Genomic DNA, 18,364 nt, shown 5'->3' on the forward strand with positions numbered 1-18,364 from the left:
AAAGAAAAAGGCAGCACACATCCAAGAGATGAAGCCTCATGGGGTATGCTGAAGTGGGAGAATCATTTTGATATTTCAGCCATAAAAAGTCGTCAACCTAGTAGCTACCTGAACTACGCAACCACCCCTCTAAAAAGGCCAACTTTCAGCGACTTGAACATGCAGCATCGGCAACATGCAACACGACGGTGACGTGTGCGTCAAGCGTCAAGTACGCATGGACTCGATTTGCCTGATGACATTTTTGTTCCTTACTTCCATTCCACCCCGCTTCATGTTTTTGTTGATCCTGCGCACCGACAAAATCCCCTTTTTCTTTCTTCTCTTTCTCCTTTCTCCTCGACGATGCCCCCAATCCTGATCTTTGCAAACCCTCTTCCCAGCATCACCACGTGGCAGCCCTGTCGAGAGATCCAGAGTTTTGGTCGACATCTACAATTATTTATTCATTCCAAGATCTTGAAGTTACTTAGTTCAATACGTAGGGGGTAAAATAGGTCATAATGCTACAGGTTCCCGTCGCCGACGTCCCCCATACGTGTGCCGTATGCGGGAAGCAGTACCAGCGCACCAGCCATCTCCGACGCCATGAACTCACACGTCAGTTCTTTTTTTTTTTTCTTTCTTTTTTTTTTTCTTTCCCAAGCAGCCAACTAGGACTCGAGAGCCTAGGTCACCTCCCCCCCTATTTCTTGACTAACCCGTTGTAATGAGCACATATAGACGCCGGAGACGCAGGCTTCCGCTGCCCATTTTGCGACAAGGTGTTTGCTCGACGGTGTGTATACATACCTAGATCTTGGCTATCATACACCAAACATTCGTATGAGTTTGCTAATCATAGCATTTCACACCGTGTCTGGCGCGTTGGAACAGAGACGTCTGCCGCAAGCACTCACTCCATTGCCCTCTCAAGGGCGCCAATGCCGACCCTCCCCTGGCAAAGCGCGGCCAAAAGCCGAGGGCGTGCGATGCGTGCTTCCGGAGCCGGCTGGCCTGCGACAACGACCTGCCGTGCTCCAGGTGTCTGGGACGGAGCATCCAGTGCAGCTACGCCCGGCTGAACGCGCCGCCGGCGAGCGACGGGAACGCCATCGCCGCGCAGGCAACCATCCAGCGCTCCGCCTTCCCGGCAGTCCCGGCCGCGCCGCGCCGAAGGACGGCCTTCCAGATCAAGAGCAGCAGCCCCATCGTGACCATCGAGAACAGCAACGATGCCGCGCAGCAGCAGCAACAGCACCCGCAGTACCACCAGCTGCCGACGCCGGTGACGCTCGCCAGCCCCAGCCCGACGGCCACGCAGCGCGCAGACGCGCCCAGGGAGCCCGAAGGCGACGAGAAGATGGCGGCGGCCTCGTTCCTCCTCAGCCTGACCAACCCGCAGTCCGAGTCCATGGTGAAAGCACTGATCCACGAGCCGGGCCGCGACGAGGCGCCCGACGACACGTCCATGACGGACAGCGGGGTGTGCGGCGCCAACGACGGCATCGACGCCAGCAGCACCCTCATCGCGCCCGACGTCGACCTCTCCGACGCCGTCGCCGACGCCGCCCTGCTCACCGGCGCAGGCTTCTTTTCGTGGAGCATGGGCTCGCAGCCCATGGACCTTGGGACAGGCTGCGACTACGACTACAACAGCACGCCCGAGGCCGAGTCGCCGTTCGCCGGGAGGGGGGCGTGCTGCTCCATGGCGCAGCAGGCGGCGTGCGCGGCGGTGGTGGCGGCGTTGGAGGAGACGCGCGGGCGGCTCGTCGGGCGGACCGGGCAGGGAGAAGAACAAGAAGAAGAAGAGGAAGGAGAGGAAGCCTCGTGCGGAAGAGGAGGAGGAGGAGGAGGAGGAGGAGGAGGAACGGGCGGGGGCGGGGGAGGCAGCGGCTACACGCCCGAGCTGGCGGCCGAGGTGCTGGCGCCGGGCAACGTGCGGGCGTTTGTGGCGCGGTACTTTCGCAACGCGCACCTCGACTTCCCGCTGCTGCACCGGGCGTCGTTCGCCATCGAGACGGCCGCGCCCGAGCTGCTGCTGGCCGTCCTGCTGTGCGGGTCGCTGTACATGCCCCCGACCGACAGTGCGCTGTCGGCCCGCAGCCTGTTCCACCTCGCCGAGGAGCTGGCGTTTCGGAGGCTGGCCGTCGGCCTGGCGGCCGCTGAGAAGGCGGGCGGCGTTGCGCTTCCGCCGCCGCAGCGGCTGTACGAGACGCTGCAGGCCGCCCTGATCGTGCATAGTCTGCAGAGCACCATGAGGAGCTCGACGGCCCGGAGGCGGAACAGGACCGTCCGGCTGCCTGCTCTAGTTTCTGCCGTTCGCGTGCTCGGGTTGGCCAGGACGAGACACTCTGTGCCGGATTTGATGATGATGTCGCCCGAGGCGCGCTGGACCGATTTTGTGCAGGCCGAGACTCGCATCCGGTAAGTCCAGCCTGGTTGGCATTTTCAAAGACGAGGATTCATCGACTCTGCCCACAATTTTCCCCAACAAAATCAACTGCTATGCTAATTTCTTTTTACCTCATCCAACAAACAGCATTGCCACCTGGACCCTCTTGGCCGACTGCCAACAGAGCGGAGTGTTTCACTGCCCACAGCTCATGACCACCCTCGAGATGACCGGCGATCTGCCCTGCCTGCCCGAGATGTGGAACGCCGGGAGTCATTCAGAACTCGACCGCGCCATCTTCGCCTGTGGTAGGGAGAGCCTGGTCAGAGGCGCCTCGATACGCGTGGCTGTGGAAACCTTGATGGCAGAAAGCTGGGACGGACCCGAAGCATTCCCCGTCAAGCCTGTGACGCTGCAAGACCTACAAGTGTTTGTATTCGGTGAGCTCAGATCTTCAACCACCCAAGCCCCTCGTGACAAATTCCAACTGACAAGACCCGAAAAAATAAAAATAAAAATAAAAATAAAAAATAAAACAATCTCCACAGCCATCCACAGCACCATGCGCAACGCCCGCTTCGCCTCCATCCTCCCCGCCGCCGCCCCCGTCGTGGCCCGCGCCATCGACCGCTGGCAGGAGCTGTGGGACCTGGCGGCGCGCGAACTGACGGCCGAGGAGCTCAGCCGGCGCGGTCTGGTGCGGCACTCGGGGGAGCTGTGCTGGCTGGCCCGAATGATGCTCGACATGTCCATGTCCGAGGACGCCGAGAGGTCGTCGGCGTACCTGCAGGGCGTCGCGCACGACTCGCTCGAGGAGCTGCATTCGTTTCTGAGGAGCTATTATACGTTGGGCGATTGAGTGTTGGGGTAGTCTCAGGGCTCATCCCTGAAGCACAGAGGTCCACAATTGATCCACTTCGTGGCTCAATTGCGGCTTTGTAATGTATTTGTGGTAGTCTCAGTGCTCAGACTAGACCCCCCTGTTTCGCAATGAGGACCGAGCGCTCCATATACCTTTCAGCCACATGGCTTTTCGACCAATTCCATTGGCCGAAAAAATCGCGCTCGTTCTAGTCTGACGACAATTTGCCGCATTTCGCCGTTTATAGCGGTATTATTAACAATATATTTAGTGCTGCAATATCGCCAATAGCCATTTCCCTGATTTGAGGACAATTTATCGTTATTTCGGCGTTTATAGCGGATATATGCACTCTATTCGCATTATGTATATAAATATATGGTATACGCAAAAATAGTAATATAACCATTATACACAATTGAATATGCAATTAGAAAAAAAATAAAAATCGTAAGAATATTAGGTGACCTGTATTGCAGAGTTTGGATTTTTGTGATTTTTTAAACGCAGGAAGCGCTATTATGACTGCTGTTAATTATATGCGTTATTTAGCATATAATGGGTCCACTTTTATTTGTATATAAGCCACAATAGATAATGCCGAAGTGAGGCTGTCGGGGTTGTCGGATTATCCATTATATTTTATGTGTTACAGGAATTGCGATTCAAAATATTAACGAATGGGGTTTACCCTGTACCGGGTTTAAAACCAACACTGCACTTACGAGTTAACTCCCCTGTATCAGGTTGAAAATTTTCACCAAATTAATAAATTAGTGCGAACCCAGAAATGGTTTATATGGAAATAAGGGTGTTTTTTCAACAACGTATACAAAATAATTTTTCGGAAAATCGTGTGCGGCACCGGAACGTTTTGCGGGGTACGGACCTAGTCTCAGGGCTCATCCCTGAAGCCCAGAGCTCCACAATTGATCCACTTCGTGGCTCAATTGCGGCTTTGCAATGTACCTGTGGGTCCATCCAAAGAACACTTTGGTTCAGGTTTGAGGACAACTTGTCGATTTTCGCCGTTTATGGCAGTAATTTTGGCCTTTTTTCGACCGACACTCCTTTATTATTCCACAATTACGCAAAATATTAAAAAGAAATATCGTTGAAAATAGCGTTTAATATTGCTATTAGCAGCGATTTAATTTATTCTTTTATTTTCTATAATAGCCGAATTCGATACCACCTGCCCTTAATCCGTTTATGGCGGTACTGTTTTTTCGATTTTTTTACGATTTTCGATTTTGTTTTGATATTATTTTTGATTTTTGACCAAATTTTATACTTTTTGCACGTGGAGGGTCGAATATATGTATATATCGTTATGAGAAATTTTGTGGTATATACCACATTATATAAGCAGTGAAATAAGCGGATAGGCAAAATGTATACTTTTTTATATATAATTTACAATCGAAACTCGTTTATATTTTTACCAGTTTTAACGATAATAAAACCAAAACTTCAGAGATTCGATTACGTATATAAACAAACGTCCAAACCCAATCCCACCTATAATATCAACTTTAAAAACTGTTTAATAAAAAAGAAATTCTAAATGTGTATTTTATAAATTCTTTTTGCTTTATTTGATTAATTTTATATTACTTTTGTTTTGCAGCCAGATTTTGTGGTTTTTGCACATATATATATCTAATATAATGCTACATTTTGGTACGTATATCTAATTATATAAGCCGTTATATATGCGGATAGGTAACATGTATCCAATTTTATATATATTTTACAATCGAAATGCTTTTACATTTTTACCAATTCTAATATTAATAAAACCAGAATTTGAAGAAGTGGATAATGTATATAAACAATCGTTAACGTAAAACCCGATTTACAATACCGGCCCTTTTTGTGTTTTTATATAAAAAATGCTAAATTTGTATTATTTCTGTATTTATTCCTTTGTTTAATTAAATAGAATTTCTAAAATAAAAGTAAAATAAGGTTTTTTAATAGATTGATAAAAGAATGCTTAAATTAAACTTTCTTTTAATCCTACCAATATTTGCGTAAATTATTCAGGCTTTTAACAAAATGTTAGTTAATATGAAAATATTAATAAACCTTTTGTTTTAATCGATAATTGCATGCATTTTGCAGTATTAGGTTTGCTAGGCTATAAATACTGTAACTAAAATTAAGATTAATATCATATACTATTATTTAAAATAAAAATTCAATATAATGAAAAATTACCAATTTTACTTAATATTTTAATATCTTTTCAAATACAGTGGTTATAAAGACGCGGCCGGCATTCAAGTAATCAACAAACTCCAACAGGTTTAACGCAAATTACTATACAATTTTATAATTTCTATTTATTTTTTTATTCGAATATTTAATTGCATATTATGGGTACACCATTTTCCTTTGCCATTATAATGCGAATATTTTGTATATACCCGCTATAAACGGCAAAATACCACAAATTATCATTATATTAATAAAGTAATCATTAGCGATATCGCAGCATTAGGTATATTATTAATAACACCGTTATAAACGGCGAAATGCGACAAAATGTCCTCAGACTAGAACGAGCGCGATTTTTTCGGCCAATGTAATTGGTCGAAAAGCCATGTGGATAAAAGGTACATGGAGCGCTCGGTCCCCACTGCGAAGCAGGGGGGTCTAGTCTGGGCACTGAGACTACACCTTTATAACCTTCATCGATTTAACGATTTAACGAATTGATTGTGCAACAACAATATATCATCTCTATTACCCGTTAGCAGACGGTTATCTGCCATTTTAACGTTCCATCAGCCTTATACGTGATTCACGTTTCCCGCGTTTAAGATTAAGCTTATTCTATCTCGTAACCTCCTCACAGAAATTAGCCAAAAGAGAAGAGCGACCTAAAAAAACACTATTTACCATTTCCACAAACTAAAACTCGACCAGGATTCGAAACTATACCACCAAACGAATTTACAAAAAAATGATCAACATACACTATAAATGAAAATATACAAATAAAACAATTTACCAATTGAATAATGCGTAAAAATATTTATTTTATCCAATAAAAAAGGATTTAAAAAACCCATTGGGAAGGGCGAATTCCAGGCAAAATTGGAATCCGATAAAAGCGATTTTCAAAACATTTCGGGAAAGGCCTCGGTCGATCGCCGCCGTTCCTTTTATTTTACCTCCTCACGTTCCACCCGATCCAATTATTTCAAATCGTTAGTTCCGCGAAATATAATTCGTATTATTTTTTTAAATTATAATTCTTTTTATTTTCGTAAACGAGAAAGCTTTAATTACTTTTCCTAGATATGTTACTGTTCCGCCAAAAGTTTTTCCTTCAAAACCTTTGTTTTAACGTTGAATTTTGTGAGCATGGCTAGCGCAGGGCTAAATATATTAGCTACCCTGCATTATCTTATTACGGCTAGCACGGGCTAATTTTATTAGTCACCCTGCATCGAATAAATAAATAAATAACAAATAAAACGTATACGCGTTTACACCTATCAAGCTTTATATATTACGTCTTTATTCATAGTTTTATTAACAAAACAAATACGTTATATATAATCTAACTTAGTGGTATAATGCACGTACCATAACTATATTATACATACGTTGTTGGAATGCATGGGTTCGAATCCCGTTTTGGTCGCAGATGTTCTGTGCATACATAAGCATAATAGGCCGTTAGGCTCAATGGGCCGTTAGGTTCAATAGGTCGGCAGGCCAGTCACATGAATAAGGCCAACCATGTGACGTGACCCCGCATTTTAACAACGTATATATGATATAGATTATGGTACGTGCATTATACCACTAAGCTAGATTATATATGACGTATTTGTTTTGTTGTCAAAACTATGAACAAAGACGTGATATATAAAGCTTTGTGTGTGTGTAAACGCGTATACGTTTTATTTGTTATTTATTTATTTATTCGATGCAGGGTGACTAATAAAATTAGCCCGTATTAACCCTTATAAAATAATGCAGGGTAGCTAATATACTGAACCCTACGCTAACCATATTTACAAATTTTAAAAATTACCGACTAATATTGCGCAATTAAATATTCGAAACACTTAAAACATTGCAACCAAAACGGTTAACGCTAAAATATTTGATACAACTAGAGGAACTTTGTGGTAAAACGGCGCAACGTATTATACCGCGAAATTTACAAAAAAAATCGAAAATATATTTATAAAACAAGGAAAGAAAAACGCAAAAAAGGCGTAACGACGTTTTACCGACGAACGGCTAAATTTCGATTTAATTCCGCGATTAAATATAGCGCAACGGAATCAGTAAAAAACAATATATAATTCAAAACCAAATTTAGAAAAATACGAACTATTTACAGATTAAAGGGATTTGGTTAAAAAACAAAAACCTAATATTACGACCAAATAATTGGGCCGGTACCAGGGAGGCTAGGCGGGGTTACTCCATTTTTAACGATATTCGACTAAAAAAACATCAACCGGTAGGAAATAGGATTAAATAAGAACCGAATTACGTAATAGCACGTAATTATTAAAAAATAATTTCGGTTAATTTGTAAAATTTCGATTAAAAATTACAAATTAAATAAATTAGGAAAAATTATAATGGAAATACAATTTATACAAAATACGTTTACTATTATGTAAATAAAATTTAGTTTAATATTGTTTAAGAACAATTAATTTACTATTTACCCAGGAATCGAATATAATTTTATTCTAGTTATTAAAAATACCCAATTACCCAGTTAAAACGTTTAATTGTTTAAACCGATTGTATTTTACTTCAAAAAAGGTTAGCCGATACTTTAATCGTAGCAAGAATGCTAAATTTGTATTTCTTTTTGTATTTTTTGCTTTATTTAATTAAATAAATTTAAACAAAAAAATTTAAATAGCATTTATTTATAAATTTATAAAAAAATGGATATATTAAAGTTTTTTTCAATTTTGCCAATATTAGCGTAAATTATTTAATTTGTTAGTAAATTATTAGTTAATATAAAAATATTAATACAATTTTTATTTGCAAGGATAATCGTATGCATTTTGCACTTTTAGGCCCGCTTCGCTATTAATATTATAATAAAAGTTTTATTATGGATTCGTGCCTAAGGCACGTATCACGTAATAAAATACAGAAGCGGGTTAGGGATATTATTTAAAGGGAAAAACACTTCCACGACCCGGACATACACTTTTTCCTCCCTTTTCCCCCAACGTTAATAATAATACCAACAAAAATATTTAACGGTCCCAAGGCCGTTGGCTTACCTTATAATATTTACTAACGCTCGAATTTAAACACAATAATAGCTAACCTAAAACCAGGCCCGGGAGGGGAAATTTACGATTTTTACCAAAACCTAATCGCGAATATCGCGATATTGGAAAAACGTATCGCTTAAATGCAATTATATTTTTTAAACGCAGGCGCGATCGCGCAAAAATAACGCCCCAAAAGGAAATTTTTACGTAATCCCCTATTATATAACGGCGTACCGTCTGCGTTTATAATTTGGAAATAAATTATTTCGTATAAATTAATACGCGACGCGGAATTTATCCGGAACCAGCGCGATTAATTCGAATATATATAATGTAGCTTTATTACGATAATATAAAATATTGTCTGTTTTTTTTATAAAGTAAAGGGTACGTGAAAGGGGTATAATTACGAGGATTTTATCGAATATTTGGGACGTACGTACGACGATTTTTATAAAAAGGCCTAAATTTTCGCCGAATTAAAGGTATTCCGAATACGATACGGTAAATCGTTCGCACGTTTCCTTATTAAATTCGAACGCCTCCTTATTGCGGCCGGGGGTTTCGAATAATTAAACGAAATACGGGCCAATTAGTCGCGTTTCCGGGTCGTTAACCGGATAAAGGAGGCGTCGGTAAAAAGGGGTATTGCTTCCGATTTTTACCACGGATTTATCGCCATATACCGTTACATCGCCCAGGATTTGGAGGTTATCGATTTGGATAAACGTTTTAACCAAAAACGGAATACCCCCCTTCCAAATCTTTTATAAATAAATTTAAAAAACATAATAATAACGGGCGTATTAGCGATAAAAGTTGGCCGAAGCCGTTATAACGTTGGTAAAAAACGAAAAAGGCGCCGATTGGATGGAAATAAAAAGAAAAATCGGGCTTTATAAATATCCGTTCAAAAATTCCAACGACACCGTAAAACAGGGGTTTATCTCCGTTGCGGGTCCGCCTCCCATTGAACCCAAAATTACCAATTCGCACCGGTTATACGTTTAACGCCAAACGACCCCGAAAAAGGAAAAACTTAATTTTAAATTATAATTTTAATTTAAAGGAAAACCGACGCGACGGGCACGGACCATTTTATAATGCGTTAATAAATATAAATTGGAAAAAACAGTTAAAAATAATATAAATTATAATAAATGGGCGACTATTTTTTATCCCGGTTTTGATTAATTTAACGAAATTTATTATTGTAGAAATGGATTTAAAATGCGAATATTACGCGGTTATAAATAAAAATTATACCGAAAAATTGGGAATAATAAAAACTTTTTTTATTATCAATCCGCCGGTTGGGCACGGTAACGGGATAAATACGAACTAATATACGGGAAATGGGCAATTACGACGTAAATATCGACGGCTGGTCCGCGCCGATATTTTTTTATATAATCCCGGGATTAACGTAGGACCTGCTCCTGGGACTTTTTTTGGATAACCCGCCGAAAAATGGTATTTAATTTAAACCAGGGAAGGTTGAAAATAGGGTCCGTTAAAGGGTTATTTATATAAAAATGTTCCTGCGTCCGAAAAACAGGACATTTACGTTGGTTATAAATAACGTATTCCTGGTTACGGCCCGAAAAACAAAAAAAAATACGAATAAATACATGGAATTCGCTTTTATTTCGTTATGTGAGGAGGTTACGAGATAGAATAAGCTTAATCTTGAACGCGGGGAAAAGTGGATCACGTATAAGGCTGATGGAACGTTGAAATGGCAGATAACCGTCTGCTAGCGGGTAATAGAGATAATATATTGTTGCACAATCGATTCGTTGAATCGTTGAATCGATGAAGGTTTTGAAGGTGATAAATCTAAGGCTAAGTTGTGAATTACGTGTTCGAATCCGTAGGTGCAGATCTTCGATCCGGATGTCCGGAATGCGGGGTCACGTCACATGATTTGGCCTTATTCATGTGACTGACCTGCCGACCTATTGAGCCTAACGGCCCATTAAGCCTAACGGCCTATTGTGCTTATGCATGCACAGAAAATCTGCGACCACAACGGGATTCGAACCCACGCACTTCAACGTATATATGATATAGATTATGGTACGTGCATTATACCACTAAGCTAGATTAAATATGACGTATTTGTTTTGTTGTTGAAACTATGAACAAAGACGTGATATATAAAGCTTTGTGTGTATAAACGCGTATACGTTTTATTTGTTATTTATTTATTCGATGCAGGGTGACTAATAAAATTAGCCCGTGCTAGCCGTTATAAGATAATGCAGGGTAGCTAATATAATGAGCCCTGCGCTAGCCATGTTCACACGGGTATTCGGGTTTAACGGCGCTTTTATTTCGATTTATTAAAAAAAAATACCGTTCAAATGGACGCCGGAAAAAAACGTTATTTTTAAAATATTTAAATAAATATTTCTATAAACGCTAATATTGGCCCAATAAAGCGACGAAACGGAAACGAAAATAAAAACGGATTATTCCGGCGCAATTATCGGGGGGGTATTGGTATAAAAAGGGAAAAACGGGTTATAAAAACCGGTAATATTCCATTCCGTTAAATTAACGACGGCCCAACGTAATTATATTATTTATGATAAAAAATTGCTCGTGGTCGTCCATTGTTTGCAAATATGGGAAGCGGAATTACGCAGTATCCATTTTTTTTACCATTTTTACGGATTATAAAACGTTCGAATATTTTATTAAACCGAGGGTAATGTCGGAACGGTAAATGCGGTGGGTTGAAATTTTATCCAAATTTAATTACGTTTTAAATTACCGACCAGGGAAAGACGCGATAATCCCCGACGCGTTATCGAGACGGGAGCAGGACGAAATTAACGAGGAAAGGAGAACGACAATATTATACCCAATATTTAATAAAACTATAATCGGTATTTTTTAAATATTATTACAAAATATATTGCCGGCAGTCCCGGAAAAAATATTTATTTTCCAGCAATTTTATATAACAGGATTTTGGAACGAGGTAATGGAAAAAAACCCGGTATCCGTTTATAAACGTAACGCGGTCCAACAGGATATAAAACGATTCCCACCCGAAACCGAAACGATAATATAAATAACGGATTATTTAATAAACGCCTCCGGTACGCTATTATATAAAAACCGTTTTTAATTACCCAATTAAGAACCTTCAATTACGGCAATTTTGTAACCAACCCACGAATTTTTAATAATTAATTATTGCGGTAAAGATAACATATTTACGATCCTGGCCCGAAATTATTAATGGGACGGGATAGCCGAATATATCCGACGATTTATACGCAATTGCGATATATACCGCAGGATAAAACCATTAAAACAACGCAAATAAAAATTATTATAACACTTACCAATACCGGATAAATTTTAAAAATAAATTTCCATCGATTTTATAACGGATTTCCCAGGTAATAATGCGGACGCGCCGCGTTATATAATAGTTATAATTAATGAATTTTCCAAATATCTCCAATTAAAAGCGATGGATTCGATAAAGGCCAAAATTGGCGCCGTAAAATTCGTTTCCACCTGGTGGCGGTTTAAAGGCTTTTTTAACGCGATTATATCGGACCGGGGGTCGGATTAGGTAAAAGGTTTTTGGTCGGAATTGTACCGACAAATAAAAGTTTTATAATTATTATCGACGTTTTACCACCCAAAAACGGACGGGGGTACGGAGCGGATTAATTAGGAAATGTAATATTATTTAAAAATTTTCGTAATATTTAACCAAACAAATTAACCCGAACATTTACCAGCCGTTTAATTAACGTTAAATAATAAAAATTCGTTAACTACGGGAATTAATTTTAATAAATTATTATTAGGATATAAAATAAACGCGGTCCCGGTAATATAAGTAAAAGGACGACCGGGTTCCACGCCCAAAAACCGCGTAAATTTGTTTTTATAGCATTTTAAAAACGGTGTAAACGTAATTTACGCCGTTATAGTTTATATATAATAACGCCAAAAAAAACGCGAATAAAATACGGAAACCAACGGACCGTTTTAAAATAAGGGATAAAATTTTTTTTAACCTACGGAACGTTAAAATTAACCGCCCGAATAAGAAGTTTAATTTCGTGGCGAATAAATATACGGTCGTGGCGATTCCTATATAATTAACGGTTACGTTAAACGTCCCAAAAGGAGTTTACCCTATTTTTTACGTAAAATTAATCGAAAAGGCCGCGGACGACCTATATCGTCCCAAATTCGTACCGATATTAAACCCGGCCCGTTATTAATTTTATCCGATTTGGATAACGAAACCGCGGAGGAATAGGTAATAAAGGAAATCCTGGCCGCGAAAAACGTAATAGGAAAAAAACGGAAACGTAAAATTTTGGTAAAATGGAAAAGGTATAACGAACCCACGTAAGAGGATTTGGTAACGGTGGAAAATATACGGGTATTGGACGAATTCGAAACAAAATAAAGGCCGGCCCAAATAAATAATAACCTAATATTAAAACGACGTTAACAATTAAATATATAACCGGATTACAGATTTATTATAATTAATTAAAAAATCGATAATTCCCCGGGAAAAAAGCGACGCGGTAAACCCAAAATTTATTATTAATTTAACCAAACGGACGGTAAAAAAATACGCAAAATTAAACCTTTTACCGGGGCGAAAAATAATAAAAACAAACCGACGATTATATAAACCGCGCCTATCCCTGGGGCGGTGTGGCCATATCCCACCTACCCAATTTTTAAATTAAATTAACGTATATAATACGAGGCGATAATTTTACGCGGCGATAAAATATTAATTAAAAACCGAATTATACGTTTCCGATTTATTATCTAGGTTTTTTTCCTTTTTATTTCCCTTTTTTATTTTAACGTCCTTTTTTTTTTATTTTATTATTTTCCGCGTCGTTTTTAAAAACCGGGAATTCCTATTATATAACGAATTGGTTAACCTCCCGCAATAAAGCGGTATAACGTCGTGCAACACCTTCGATTAAAAAAAATTTACGACGGGATTTTCCAAAAAACGGGTTTTTGCCCATATTACGATTAAATATACGAAAACGCGACGAAATAGGAGCACGGGGGCGCGAAAAACTAAATATATGCCGAATCGGGGCACGAGTAAAACGAGGTACGACGGCGTAACGCGAAAAGGGAGTTTCGAAACGACGACGGGGCGTAGTAATAATAAAAGCGAAAAAACGTGGGGAATGCGCGGGGCGAAATTGGCGTATAAATATAACGGGGGAAAGGGTTAAAACGGTAGTTAAAGCAGCGAAAATATTATTATTTCGGCGCGCTTTTTGCAAATTTTCCTTATAACGCGACGTAATACGTTTTTAAAAAAATTTAAAAATTAATAACGTTATCGAAACAATTATATATTAAAGGAATTAAACGTACTTCCAAATAAATTAAACCGGGTGCGAAAATTTATATTAATTAACGGTTACAATTACCGCCGCTACGAAAAAAGGTGTTAAATATAATAGCAAAAACAATGGTTTTGGTAAAAGTCGCCGCGGCCCCGGAATTGGCCATTTTATTTTATACATCCTGGTAAACGCGGACCCAATTAGTATACGCGGTAAAAAAATTTCGAAATAATACGGTACTTTTACCAGGGATTTTTTTACTATCCACGACGGTGTTTTTAATTAAAGGTTGGACGATAAAACAATTATTATAAATCGTGGTTTTTAATTTTCGCAAACGGCGGCAAAAATAAAAATTAAAAACGTAAACAGTTTCGCTGTAATAATAATACGATTTTTTAATATTATAATATCGCTAATAACGAATACCGTCGGGGGTAGGGCTATATTCCCAAACCCCATTGGTTTTGGACGCTTTTATATAAAAAACGCAAAAAATAAATACATTTTCCGGAACGGTATATTCGTCGTTATTTAAATTATTTTGGAATTCCGCGATACCGATAACGCGACGAAAACGCTGCGAATATAAATTAGCGATATTACTCAATTGATATTTAATCGATACGATTTACAAATGGGCGACCGTTATCGTTATGCGATAAAAATAATTAACCACCACGGTGGGGAGGCCGGCCATTTTTACCACCGGTACTAATTTATCCAAACGCCATTTATAACGCGATTAAAAAAGTAAAAGCCCGGGATATAATAACGGCGAATTAGTAACGATAAATAACGATACAAATAATAAATGGAAACGAATAGGAAGCGAGGATGGACGAAATAAAAATAATATAAATAAAAAATAGGACGATAAAAAAAGGGAAAAAATCGATAAAATGGTAAAAAAGGGAGGAAACGGGGACGAAAAAGAATCGAAATATAAAAAAAGTTTAAATAAAAGAAAAATTAGAAGGCAGAAAAAACCAGGACGATAACGCGGGAAAAATTAGTCTCAGTGCTCAGACTAGACCCCCCTGCTTCGCAGTGGGGACCGAGCGCTCCATGTACCTTTCAGCCACATGGCTTTTCGACCAATTATATTGGCCGAAAAAATCGCGCTCGTTCTAGTCTGAGGACATTTTGTCGCATTTCGCCGTTTATAACGGTGTTATTAATAATATACCTAATATTGCGATATCGTTAATAATTATTTTATTAATATAAGGATAACTTGTGGTATTCTGCCGTTTATAGCGGGTATATACAAAATATTCCCATTATAATGGCAAAAGAAAATAGTGTACCTATAACATGCAATTGAATATTCGTATAAAACAATAAATAAAAATTATAAATATATATAGTAATTTGCGTTAGATTTATTGGATGTTGTTAATTACTTAAGTGCCGGCCGCGTCTTAATAACCACTGTATACGAGAAGATATTAAAATATTGAGTAAAATTTGTACTTTTTCATTATATTTAATTTTTTTTGAATAATAGTATATAATATTAATTTTAATTTTTAGTTACAGTACTGATAGCCCAGCAGACCTAATACTGCAAAATGCGTGCAATTGTCGATTGAAACAAAAGTTTTATTGATATTTGTATATTAATGAACATTTTGTTAAAAACCTGAATAATTTATGCAAATATTGGTACAATTAAAAGAAAATTTAACTCAGGCATTCTTTTATCAGTTTATTAAAGAGCCGTTTTGAACTTTCTTTTTATAAATTTTATTTAATTAAATAAAGCAATAAATATAAAAATAACGCATTTAGCATTTCTTTATATAAAAAAACAAAAAGGGCCGGTATTGTAAATCGGGTTTTACGTTGACGTTTGTTTATATACATTATCCACTTTTTCAAATTCTGGTTTTATTAATGTTAAAATTGGTAAAAATGTGAAAGCATCTCGATTGCAAAATATATATAAAATTGGATATACTTTACCTATCCGCATATTTCACGGCTTATATGATTAGATATATGTACAAGGATGTGATATTATATTAAATATTTATATACCACCCCCACGTGCAAAAACCACGAAATTTGGCTGCAAAACAAAAATAATATAAAATTGATTAAATAAAGCAAAACAATTTATAAAATACACATTTAGCATTTCCTTTTATAAAACAGTTTTTAAAGCCGATATTATAAGTGAGACGGGATTTGGACGTTTGTTTATTCACGTAATCGAATCTCTGAAGTTTTGGTTTTATTATCGTTAAAATTAGTAACAATATAAACGAGTTTCGATTGTAAATTATATATAAAAAAATATATACTTTGCCTATCCGCTTATTTAACTGCTTATCTAATCTGGTATATGCACCAGAATTTAGTATAACAATATATAAATATATACGACCCTCCACTTGCAAAAATTATAAAATTTGGTTAAAAATTAAAAATAATATCAAAAAAAATCGAAAATCGAAAAAAAAATCGAAAAAACAGTACCGCCATGAACGGATTAAGGGCAGGTGGTATCGAATTCGGCCATTTTAACAAATAAAAGAATAAATCGAATTGCTGCTAATAGCGGTATTAAACGCTATTTTCAACGATATTTTATTTTTTCAATATTATATATGGTTGTGGAATAATAAAGGAGTTTCGGTCAAAAAAAGGCCAAAAATACCGCCATGAACGGCGAAAATCGACAAGTTGTCCTCAGACCTGAACCAAAACGTTCTTTGGATGGACCCACAGGTACATTGCAAAACCGCAATTGAGCCACGAAGTGGAGCGAAGCGAACGAAGTGGATCAATTGTGGAGCTTTGGGCTTCAGGGATGAGCCCTGAGACTAGGGAAAAATACGAAAGGTAAAAACCGCAATTACCACGGGAAATAAATTATACCAATAAATAAACAAATTTATACCGTTTAAAGTAAAAGGAAAATAAACCGCGATAACCACCCGCAAATAATAGGTACGATAAAAAAACCACGATATCATTATAACCAAAAGCAGGAGGGTAAAACCCGACCACGGCCTTATATCGTTTAAGGTAAAAGGAAGGTGAACCGCGATAACCACCCGTAAACGGCAAATACGATAAAAAAACCGCGATATTATTATAACCAAAGGCAGGAAAGTAAAACCCGACCACGGCCCTACACCGCCCAAAATAAAAGGAAAATAAACCGCGACAATTACCTGCAAACGGTAGGTACGATAAAAAAACCGCGATACCGCCGCAACCAAAATTAGGAAGGTAAAACCCGATTACGGTTTTATACCGCCCAAAATGAAAGGAAAGTAAACCGCGATAACTACCCGCAAACGGCAAATACGACAAAAAAACCACGATATAATCGCAGCCAAAAACGGGAAAACAAAATTCGGCCACAGATTTATATTATTTAAAATTAGGAAAAGGCGAACCACGATAACCGCCCGTAAACGGAACGGGGGATAAAAAGCCCGCGACATAACCGCGGCCGAAAATAGGCGGGCAAAATCGACCACGGGTTTACACCGCCCAAAATAATGGACGGGTAAATTATAATAGGGTACGCGCCCGTTGGATTGCCCCTATACCTCCAAATGGGGATTATACCCAATAAAAAACGGGCGAATACGGGTTATATTATATATTCGTACCTAAGGTACGTATTACGTAATAAAATATAAAAGCGGGTCAGGGATAATATATAAAGGGAAAGATATTACCACGACCCGGACATACACTTTTTCCTCCCTTCTCCACCAGCGTTAGGAATAATACTAATAAGGATATTTAACGGTCCTAAGGCCGTTGGCTTACCCTATAACAATTTTCAATTAATATTATTCACAATTATTTAAAAAAAAATTAAATATAATGAAAAATTACAAATTTTATTAAATATTTAAATATTTTTCCTAATATACTGGTTTCGAAAACGCGGTTGTTATAAAGAAATGACTAAATTCCAATTAATGCAACGCAGGTTTTTTAATATTCTTATAATTTCTATTTGTTTTTTATTCAAATATTTAATTGTATATTATAATTGTACCATTTGTTTTGCTATTATAATGCGAGTATATTGTATATACCCGCTTTAAACGGTGAAATGCGACAAATTAACCTTATATTAATAAAATAATTATTAGCGATATTGCAATATTAAATATATTATTGATAATACCGCTATAACCGGCAAAACGCGACAATTATCGTTAATAATACCGCCATAAACGGCGAAATGCGATAAAATATCCTCAAACTAAAAGGAACGCGATTTTTTCGGCCAATGCAATTGGCCGAAAAACTATATGGTTACAAGGTATATGGAGCGTTCGGTCCCTATTGCGAAATAGGGGGGTTTAGTTTAAATACCGAAATTATTCATAAAAGCCCTGCGACCGCACGTTAAAAAGAATCGGTTGCAGTTTTCATACGCGTAACCAATTAAATAGCGGTATAATTAACAACGATATATAAATATTTATTTTTATTTATA

The 18,364-nt window shown here is 38.3% G+C and overlaps 2 protein-coding genes across 2 annotated transcripts; one reads left to right on the forward strand and one right to left on the reverse strand.

The window, feature by feature from the left end:
- Window positions 1–207: 207 nt before the first annotated feature.
- PpBr36_10048 (uncharacterized protein) lies at window positions 208–1,602 on the reverse strand (the record flags this gene model as incomplete). The annotated part of the gene is made up of 3 exons (XM_029897163.1): window positions 208–401; window positions 900–1,027; window positions 1,055–1,602. 3 exons carry the CDS (start codon window positions 1,600–1,602, stop codon window positions 208–210), a joined length of 870 nt encoding a protein of 289 aa, XP_029745322.1.
- PpBr36_10049 (uncharacterized protein) lies at window positions 504–3,233 on the forward strand (the record flags this gene model as incomplete). The annotated part of the gene is made up of 5 exons (XM_029897164.1): window positions 504–600; window positions 724–778; window positions 877–2,406; window positions 2,522–2,814; window positions 2,923–3,233. The coding sequence occupies 5 exons, from the start codon at window positions 504–506 to the stop codon at window positions 3,231–3,233; spliced, it is 2,286 nt and encodes a 761-aa protein (XP_029745321.1).
- Window positions 3,234–18,364: the final 15,131 nt, after the last annotated feature.

This window comes from Pyricularia pennisetigena, assembly GCF_004337985.1.
Source record: "Pyricularia pennisetigena strain Br36 chromosome 7 map unlocalized Pyricularia_pennisetigena_Br36_Scf_7, whole genome shotgun sequence".
NCBI classification, from domain to species: Eukaryota; Fungi; Ascomycota; class Sordariomycetes; order Magnaporthales; family Pyriculariaceae; genus Pyricularia; species Pyricularia pennisetigena.